Source organism: Magallana gigas, chromosome 9 (genome assembly GCF_963853765.1).
Source record: "Magallana gigas chromosome 9, xbMagGiga1.1, whole genome shotgun sequence".
Taxonomy (NCBI): Eukaryota; Metazoa; Mollusca; class Bivalvia; order Ostreida; family Ostreidae; genus Magallana; species Magallana gigas.
In genome coordinates, this window is record NC_088861.1 from 34616352 (window position 1) to 34627336 (window position 10985).

Sequence of the window (10985 nt, forward strand, 5' to 3'; positions counted from 1 at the left end):
TGAAATATAGGAGTCGGCCGTAAAATGTAATGTTTTTAAAATAAATAATCATGTTCATTTTTATTTATTTAATTAATCATTTTAGTCGCCCTAACAGAACATAGTTGACTTATGAGCATTCATAGATTCAGTTATCGGTATTTCTAATTTGAAACAAGAGAGTGTAGATGTATTTTGATATATCATATCGCATATTCTTGTACAGTATGAAAGAAACTTATATCGGTAAACTATTCTAATGCTTAGACAGTAAAATGGTGTGAGGTTAAAACAACTCCATTCTCTCTCTCTCTCTCTCTCTCTCTCTCTCTCTCTCTCTCTCTCTCTCTCTCTCTCTCTCTCTCTCTCTCTCGTGAGTAAGGAAAACAAAATAGAACTTCGTTTACAAACCCGAATAAAATATGGAATAAACTGATTTTGATCGCTATAATTATAATACATATTTCCTAAATCCCGATTTTGAGCGATCACTTTATAAAAATAGTCCTTATTCAAAATTCATTTCCTTTACTATGATTTGATTTCCATGTAGACCCGGCCGAAATCACTTTTTATATTTACATAAAAATCCGGTGAACTGTAATTCCCCGCCGTTTGCAGCTGTTTATTTTGATACTACAAGATATCTACACAGGTGGCCGATATTCACACCTCGCCGCGGTCACTCTGTCGCGTGTATAGTCTGAGCCGATCCCAGACAAACAAAAGAATGTGTTCCGTACTTATACACAAAGAAGACAGTACATCGTCTATCATACACAGTACTTTTTTTTTATCATGGACTTCGAATCAGAACAAGACAATCAATGATCAATAACAATTGAAATACACGATTTTAAACACTGGCAATATTACCGCAGGCTACATATAGTAGTACTAAACATATATAAAGTATATGTACATGAGAGAGAGAGAGAGAGAGAGAGAGAGAGAGAGAGAGAGAGAGAGAGAGAGAGAGAGAGAGCGTAGGAAAGTACTTCGTATTGGGGCGGCGAATTATTTGGTCGAAGACGGGGAAGGGGGGGGGGGAAAGGGGGTTGCTGTGAACCGAATTTGACTTGAAATGAAGATTTTTTTTACGATGTGTCTAATTTTTTCTTAATTTAATGTCACATTGTATTATTGACGCTTATTTGTATTGATGGTACTATAAGAAAAAAAAGCAAAATCATTGCACTTCATGTTTGTTTTAATGACACACACATTTCATTAGAGGAGTGTTTTTTTTTTCATGTATAGACATCAATTTTGATTCAACTTATCAGTCTCTGTTGTGCATTGTAAACATTCAAAATTCCCGTGCTATGTTAAAATTGAATCATTCGACAGGTCCTTCATTTAAAATTATTAATACAAGACAGACTGACCTCGGAATTTCCCTTCCCCTGTCTTGGCATTTCCGGTAACAAGAAATATCAAAATTCAATCGGGTGGAAATTATTTCTAAATTCGGAAAGTTCAACATTTTGAAATTGAATTTCTACTTGCATCGTTTTTGAAAAAAATGGGGGGGGGGGGCAACCTTATCAAAAAAATCTTGACAATACGGAGAATAATGTCACTTTTCAAAATCGTGAAAATTATATCTATTGCTATATTTGGGAGGGGGCGTATTGGGTCTGTTTATCAATTTATAGCACAATCATTTCATTGTTAATTTCTTTCATTTTACTTTCTTACGTGCTCCCAAAAAGAGGAGGGGACTCCAAATGCATGTTGATTCATATGTAATCGAAGTTAAATGTTTGATTTGTTGAGAAAAAATTCGATGCTACGTGCCTGGGATGTACGTGTTTAAGCCTGTATATGTATGATAATAGAAAAAATTAAGCTCAAATTAAAAAAATTAGTGGGTAGAACGAACAGTGTTTAAAACTTACTACAATAGAGATTTTCTTTGACATTCCACTTCACAAACATCTTTCTTAGACTGAAATTGACACATGTACAATTCTGCAGTAGGTAGTTCAGATCATCTATTCAGTTTTGTTTTCTGTGCTGTGATATAGACGAGGCAGACAGTTCTTGACTTTGACTACGTGTCAAACCAACGCACGATTATCTTTACAGTCATCGAAATACCGGTCACGGGTACAAGTGTAGTTTTTTTTTATTTAAAAGTTGGTTTAACTTTGTTAATAAAAAGAACTCTCAAACTGATATCAAATTTCAATTTTCTAAATAGAGATAGTAATTTACACGTAAACTATGCAATATTAAGTAACACTATCGCTTAGCTAGATAATCCTAAGTTATCAAACATATTTTAGCAATAAACTTCATTTAATGTGTGCAGGTATCTTTATAGATATTATTAAATGCATATAAATGAAATTAACTACATCTTATTTTAAAATTGTGATATATTTCAAACATTGTCTCGGGCACCTGTTACATGCACAACATGTATATTTGTAACAATCTGTTGTGCTAAAACTTTGATATTGTTTGCTACTTTATAGTTTTTCTTTTACTAACAATGATTATATACACAACTGACTTTTCAGTTGAATCAATTCGCGACAATTTCACAGCTGTAATATATTTCCAATAGAGCCTCGGGCACCTGTTCTTTACATGCAGTAAACTGGCGAGTGTATATCTTGTATATTCTGTGTTAGTTCCAGTGTTTTTCTGATCCTGGGCAAACAATAGAATTGACAATTGATATACACAACGGAATTTTTAGTAGAAGGTAATAAGCAGTGTTACAGAAAAACAGTACAGTGGAAGTTCTATTTTAATCAGATGTCAAATTGAAATAAATGACATTATTTAAATTAGATATTATTTTTTATGCATGCTTATTGTAAAATAAAAAAAAAAACTTTGTTGTAGTTTGAACAAAAAAATAAGCCTAAATATAATCAGACAATATAACATGGCTCATACCTGAACATTATTTCTTTTTCTTACTTAATCTCAGAGTCAATAAAAAGAAATTTTCGACATAATAAAAATATAAATAATCATTATAAAAATTAATTATATTAGCTTTTATAACTTTATTTAATCGAATAATTTGGATCGTTTTTCTCTTAAAAGTGACCTCAGGGTCTCTCAGGGTGTCCTCAGTACCCTCAGTGCCGACCTCAGGGTCTCTCAGGGCTCCCTCAGTACCCTCAGTGTCGGCCTCAATGTCTCTCAGGGCTTCCTCAGTACCCTCAGTGCCGACCTCAGGGTCTCTCAGGGCTTCCTCAGTACCCTCAGTGCAAACCTCAGGGTCCCTCAGGGTTTCCTCAGTACCCTCAGTGCAAACCTCAGGGTCTCTCAGGGTTTTCTCAGTGCCACTCAGGGTTTCCTCAGGGTTTTTTAATAGTCTCAGGGTTTTTTCACTACAGTAGTGCACTACTGTAATGAAAAAACCCTGAGACTATCAAAAAACCCTGAGGAAACCCTGAGTGGCACTGAGAAAACCCTGAGAGACCCTGAGGTCGGCACTGAGAATACTGAGGAAACCCTGAGAGACCCTGAGGTTTGCACTGAGGGTACTGAGGAAACCCTGAGGGACCCTGAGGTTTGCACTGAGGGTACTGAGGAAGCCCTGAGAGACCCTGAGGTCGGCACTGAGGGTACTGAGGAAGCCCTGAGAGACCCTGAGGTCAGCACTGAGGGTACTGATAAAACCCTGAGAGACCCTGAGGTCGGCACTTAATACGAAAATTTAAAACATCCTTCATTATCCAACAATTGGCGTAATCATATTTAAAAATAAATATAAACATGAGTAACATTGCATTCATTTGGTATAAATTTATTTTACTGAATCAGATGCAATTGCAAATGACTTTCTCATTTAAACAGCATCTTTAATTAATTGTATGGGGAAATACATAAACACAAAGGAAGAGTATGTATTCTGTACTTATTAAATGCACATTGTATACTGGTTTAACATGCGAAAAGCGAGGAATCCCATGTTTTAATTAATTTATTATTTAAAAATTAAAAACAAGCCGCTTACATATAAAGTATTCTTCAGAAATGAAATATAGGAGTCGGCCGTAAAATGTAATGTTTTTAAAATAAATAATCATGTTCATTTTTATTTATTTAATTAATCATTTTAGTCGCCCTAACGGAACATAGTTGACTTATGAGCATTCATAGATTCAGTTATCGGTATTTCTAATTTGAAACAAGAGAGTGTAGATGTATTTTGATATATCATATCGCATATTCTTGTACAGTATGAAAGAAACTTATATCGGTAAACTATTCTAATGCTTAGACAGTAAAATGGTGTGAGGTTAAAACAACTCCATTCTCTCTCTCTCTCTCTCTCTCTCTCTCTCTCTCTCTCTCTCTCTCTCTCTCTCTCTCTCTCTCTCTCTCTCTCTCTCGTGAGTAAGGAAAACAAAATAGAACTTCGTTTACAAACCCGAATAAAATATGGAATAAACTGATTTTGATCGCTATAATTATAATACATATTTCCTAAATCCCGATTTTGAGCGATCACTTTATAAAAATAGTCCTTATTCAAAATTCATTTCCTTTACTATGATTTGATTTCCATGTAGACCCGGCCGAAATCACTTTTTATATTTACATAAAAATCCGGTGAACTGTAATTCCCCGCCGTTTGCAGCTGTTTATTTTGATACTACAAGATATCTACACAGGTGGCCGATATTCACACCTCGCCGCGGTCACTCTGTCGCGTGTATAGTCTGAGCCTTGTCTGTTATTTCCGAGGTTTTTCTTGATCCCAGACAAACAAAAGAATGTGTTCCGTACTTATACACAAAGAAGACAGTACATCGTCTATCATACACAGTACTTTTTTTTTATCATGGACTTCGAATCAGAACAAGACAATCAATGATCAATAACAATTGAAATACACGATTTTAAACACTGGCAATATTACCGCAGGCTACATATAGTAGTACTAAACATATATAAAGTATATGTACATGAGAGAGAGAGAGAGAGAGAGAGAGAGAGAGAGAGAGAGAGAGAGAGAGAGAGAGAGCGTAGGAAAGTACTTCGTATTGGGGCGGCGAATTATTTGGTCGAAGACGGGGAAGGGGGGGGGGGGGGAAAGGGGGTTGCTGTGAACCGAATTTGACTTGAAATGAAGATTTTTTTTACGATGTGTCTAATTTTTTCTTAATTTAATGTCACATTGTATTATTGACGCTTATTTGTATTGATGGTACTATAAGAAAAAAAAGCAAAATCATTGCACTTCATGTTTGTTTTAATGACACACACATTTCATTAGAGGAGTGTTTTTTTTTTCATGTATAGACATCAATTTTGATTCAACTTATCAGTCTCTGTTGTGCATTGTAAACATTCAAAATTCCCGTGCTATGTTAAAATTGAATCATTCGACAGGTCCTTCATTTAAAATTATTAATACAAGACAGACTGACCTCGGAATTTCCCTTCCCCTGTCTTGGCATTTCCGGTAACAAGAAATATCAAAATTCAATCGGGTGGAAATTATTTCTAAATTCGGAAAGTTCAACATTTTGAAATTGAATTTCTACTTGCATCGTTTTTGAAAAAAATGGGGGGGGGGGCAACCTTATCAAAAAAATCTTGACAATACGGAGAATAATGTCACTTTTCAAAATCGTGAAAATTATATCTATTGCTATATTTGGGAGGGGGCGTATTGGGTCTGTTTATCAATTTATAGCACAATCATTTTCATTGTTAATTTCTTTCATTTTACTTTCTTACGTGCTCCCAAAAAGAGGAGGGGACTCCAAATGCATGTTGATTCATATGTAATCGAAGTTAAATGTTTGATCTGTTGAGAAAAAATTCGATGCTACGTGCCTGGGATGTACGTGTTTAAGCCTGTATATGTATGATAATAGAAAAAATTAAGCTCAAATTAAAAAAATTAGTGGGTAGAACGAACAGTGTTTAAAACTTACTACAATAGAGATTTTCTTTGACATTCCACTTCACAAACATCTTTCTTAGACTGAAATTGACACATGTACAATTCTGCAGTAGGTAGTTCAGATCATCTATTCAGTTTTGTTTTCTGTGCTGTGATATAGACGAGGCAGACAGTTCTTGACTTTGACTACGTGTCAAACCAACGCACGATTATCTTTACAGTCATCGAAATACCGGTCACGGGTACAAGTGTAGTTTTTTTTTATTTAAAAGTTGGTTTAACTTTGTTAATAAAAAGAACTCTCAAACTGATATCAAATTTCAATTTTCTAAATAGAGATAGTAATTTACACGTAAACTATGCAATATTAAGTAACACTATCGCTTAGCTAGATAATCCTAAGTTATCAAACATATTTTAGCAATAAACTTCATTTAATGTGTGCAGGTATCTTTATAGATATTATTAAATGCATATAAATGAAATTAACTACATCTTATTTTAAAATTGTGATATATTTCAAACATTGTCTCGGGCACCTGTTACATGCACAACATGTATATTTGTAACAATCTGTTGTGCTAAAACTTTGATATTGTTTGCTACTTTATAGTTTTTCTTTTACTAACAATGATTATATACACAACTGACTTTTCAGTTGAATCAATTCGCGACAATTTCACAGCTGTAATATATTTCCAATAGAGCCTCGGGCACCTGTTCTTTACATGCAGTAAACTGGCGAGTGTATATCTTGTATATTCTGTGTTAGTTCCAGTGTTTTTCTGATCCTGGGCAAACAATAGAATTGACAATTGATATACACAACGGAATTTTTAGTAGAAGGTAATAAGCAGTGTTACAGAAAAACAGTACAGTGGAAGTTCTATTTTAATCAGATGTCAAATTGAAATAAATGACATTATTTAAATTAGATATTATTTTTTATGCATGCTTATTGTAAAATAAAAAAAAAAAACTTTGTTGTAGTTTGAACAAAAAAATAAGCCTAAATATAATCAGACAATATAACATGGCTCATACCTGAACATTATTTCTTTTTCTTACTTAATCTCAGAGTCAATAAAAAGACATTTTCGACATAATAAAAATATAAATAATCATTATAAAAATTAATTATATTAGCTTTTATAACTTTATTTAATCGAATAATTTGGATCGTTTTTCTCTTAAAAGTGACCTCAGGGTCTCTCAGGGTGTCCTCAGTACCCTCAGTGCCGACCTCAGGGTCTCTCAGGGCTCCCTCAGTACCCTCAGTGTCGGCCTCAAGGTCTCTCAGGGCTTCCTCAGTACCCTCAGTGCCGACCTCAGGGTCTCTCAGGGCTTCCTCAGTACCCTCAGTGCAAACCTCAGGGTCCCTCAGGGTCCCTCAGGGTTTCCTCAGTACCCTCAGTGCAAACCTCAGGGTCTCTCAGGGTTTTCTCAGTGCCACTCAGGGTTTCCTCAGGGTTTTTTAATAGTCTCAGGGTTTTTTCACTACAGTAGTGCACTACTGTAATGAAAAAACCCTGAGACTATCAAAAAACCCTGAGGAAACCCTGAGTGGCACTGAGAAAACCCTGAGAGACCCTGAGGTCGGCACTGAGAATACTGAGGAAACCCTGAGAGACCCTGAGGTTTGCACTGAGGGTACTGAGGAAACCCTGAGGGACCCTGAGGTTTGCACTGAGGGTACTGAGGAAGCCCTGAGAGACCCTGAGGTCGGCACTGAGGGTACTGAGGAAGCCCTGAGAGACCCTGAGGTCAGCACTGAGGGTACTGATAAAACCCTGAGAGACCCTGAGGTCGGCACTTAATACGAAAATTTAAAACATCCTTCATTATCCAACAATTGGCGTAATCATATTTAAAAATAAATATAAACATGAGTAACATTGCATTCATTTGGTATAAATTTATTTTACTGAATCAGATGCAATTGCAAATGACTTTCTCATTTAAACAGCATCTTTAATTAATTGTATGGGGAAATACATAAACACAAAGGAAGAGTATGTATTCTGTACTTATTAAATGCACATTGTATACTGGTTTAACATGCGAAAAGCGAGGAATCCCATGTTTTAATTAATTTATTATTTAAAAATTAAAAACAAGCCGCTTACATATAAAGTATTCTTCAGAAATGAAATATAGGAGTCGGCCGTAAAATGTAATGTTTTTAAAATAAATAATCATGTTCATTTTTATTTATTTAATTAATCATTTTAGTCGCCCTAACGGAACATAGTTGACTTATGAGCATTCATAGATTCAGTTATCGGTATTTCTAATTTGAAACAAGAGAGTGTAGATGTATTTTGATATATCATATCGCATATTCTTGTACAGTATGAAAGAAACTTATATCGGTAAACTATTCTAATGCTTAGACAGTAAAATGGTGTGAGGTTAAAACAACTCCATTCTCTCTCTCTCTCTCTCTCTCTCTCTCTCTCTCTCTCTCTCTCTCTCTCTCTCTCTCTCTCTCGTGAGTAAGGAAAACAAAATAGAACTTCGTTTACAAACCCGAATAAAATATGGAATAAACTGATTTTGATCGCTATAATTATAATACATATTTCCTAAATCCCGATTTTGAGCGATCACTTTATAAAAATAGTCCTTATTCAAAATTCATTTCCTTTACTATGATTTGATTTCCATGTAGACCCGGCCGAAATCACTTTTTATATTTACATAAAAATCCGGTGAACTGTAATTCCCCGCCGTTTGCAGCTGTTTATTTTGATACTACAAGATATCTACACAGGTGGCCGATATTCACACCTCGCCGCGGTCACTCTGTCGCGTGTATAGTCTGAGCCGATCCCAGACAAACAAAAGAATGTGTTCCGTACTTATACACAAAGAAGACAGTACATCGTCTATCATACACAGTACTTTTTTTTTATCATGGACTTCGAATCAGAACAAGACAATCAATGATCAATAACAATTGAAATACACGATTTTAAACACTGGCAATATTACCGCAGGCTACATATAGTAGTACTAAACATATATAAAGTATATGTACATGAGAGAGAGAGAGAGAGAGAGAGAGAGAGAGAGAGAGAGAGAGAGAGAGAGAGAGAGAGCGTAGGAAAGTACTTCGTATTGGGGCGGCGAATTATTTGGTCGAAGACGGGGAAGGGGGGGGGGGGAAAGGGGGTTGCTGTGAACCGAATTTGACTTGAAATGAAGATTTTTTTTACGATGTGTCTAATTTTTTCTTAATTTAATGTCACATTGTATTATTGACGCTTATTTGTATTGATGGTACTATAAGAAAAAAAAGCAAAATCATTGCACTTCATGTTTGTTTTAATGACACACACATTTCATTAGAGGAGTGTTTTTTTTTCATGTATAGACATCAATTTTGATTCAACTTATCAGTCTCTGTTGTGCATTGTAAACATTCAAAATTCCCGTGCTATGTTAAAATTGAATCATTCGACAGGTCCTTCATTTAAAATTATTAATACAAGACAGACTGACCTCGGAATTTCCCTTCCCCTGTCTTGGCATTTCCGGTAACAAGAAATATCAAAATTCAATCGGGTAGAAATTATTTCTAAATTCGGAAAGTTCAACATTTTGAAATTGAATTTCTACTTGCATCGTTTTTGAAAAAAATGGGGGGGGGGGGGGCAACCTTATCAAAAAAATCTTGACAATACGGAGAATAATGTCACTTTTCAAAATCGTGAAAATTATATCTATTGCTATATTTGGGAGGGGGCGTATTGGGTCTGTTTATCAATTTATAGCACATTTTCATTGTTAATTTCTTTCATTTTACTTTCTTACGTGCTCCCAAAAAGAGGAGGGGACTCCAAATGCATGTTGATTCATATGTAATCGAAGTTAAATGTTTGATTTGTTGAGAAAAAATTCGATGCTACGTGCCTGGGATGTACGTGTTTAAGCCTGTATATGTATGATAATAGAAAAAATTAAGCTCAAATTAAAAAAATTAGTGGGTAGAACGAACAGTGTTTAAAACTTACTACAATAGAGATTTTCTTTGACATTCCACTTCACAAACATCTTTCTTAGACTGAAATTGACACATGTACAATTCTGCAGTAGGTAGTTCAGATCATCTATTCAGTTTTGTTTTCTGTGCTGTGATATAGACGAGGCAGACAGTTCTTGACTTTGACTACGTGTCAAACCAACGCACGATTATCTTTACAGTCATCGAAATACCGGTCACGGGTACAAGTGTAGTTTTTTTTTATTTAAAAGTTGGTTTAACTTTGTTTATAAAAAGAACTCTCAAACTGATATCAAATTTCAATTTTCTAAATAGAGATAGTAATTTACACGTAAACTATGCAATATTAAGTAACACTATCGCTTAGCTAGATAATCCTAAGTTATCAAACATATTTTAGCAATAAACTTCATTTAATGTGTGCAGGTATCTTTATAGATATTATTAAATGCATATAAATGAAATTAACTACATCTTATTTTAAAATTGTGATATATTTCAAACATTGTCTCGGGCACCTGTTACATGCACAACATGTATATTTGTAACAATCTGTTGTGCTAAAACTTTGATATTGTTTGCTACTTTATAGTTTTTCTTTTACTAACAATGATTATATACACAACTGACTTTTCAGTTGAATCAATTCGCGACAATTTCACAGCTGTAATATATTTCCAATAGAGCCTCGGGCACCTGTTCTTTACATGCAGTAAACTGGCGAGTGTATATCTTGTATATTCTGTGTTAGTTCCAGTGTTTTTCTGATCCTGGGCAAACAATAGAATTGACAATTGATATACACAACGGAATTTTTAGTAGAAGGTAATAAGCAGTGTTACAGAAAAACAGTACAGTGGAAGTTCTATTTTAATCAGATGTCAAATTGAAATAAATGACATTATTTAAATTAGATATTATTTTTTATGCATGCTTATTGTAAAATAAAAAAAAAAAACTTTGTTGTAGTTTGAACAAAAAAATAAGCCTAAATATAATCAGACAATATAACATGGCTCATACCTGAACATTATTTCTTTTTCTTACTTAATCTCAGAGTCAATAAAAAGACATTTTCGACATAATAAAAATATAAATAATCATTATAAAAAT

At 34.4% G+C, this 10985-nt stretch overlaps 1 protein-coding gene across 1 annotated transcript; it reads left to right on the forward strand.

The window, feature by feature from the left end:
• The first annotated feature begins 254 nt into the window (after nucleotides 1–254).
• Nucleotides 255–7683, forward strand: LOC136271894 (uncharacterized). The gene is made up of 5 exons (XM_066072469.1): nucleotides 255–259; nucleotides 3046–3242; nucleotides 3342–3614; nucleotides 7064–7261; nucleotides 7370–7683. Exons 1-5 carry the CDS (start codon nucleotides 255–257, stop codon nucleotides 7681–7683), a joined length of 987 nt encoding a protein of 328 aa, XP_065928541.1.
• Nucleotides 7684–10985: the final 3302 nt, after the last annotated feature.

Bases quoted from the DNA above. Each gene is read 5' to 3' on its own strand.
- LOC136271894 (XM_066072469.1), top strand. The intron at 3,243-3,341 runs GTACCCTCAGTG...TTTTCACTACAG, and splicing joins GGTCCCTCAGGGTTTCCTCA to TAGTGCACTACTGTAATGAA. The intron at 3,615-7,063 runs GTACTGATAAAA...TTCTCTTAAAAG, and splicing joins CCCTGAGGTCAGCACTGAGG to TGACCTCAGGGTCTCTCAGG.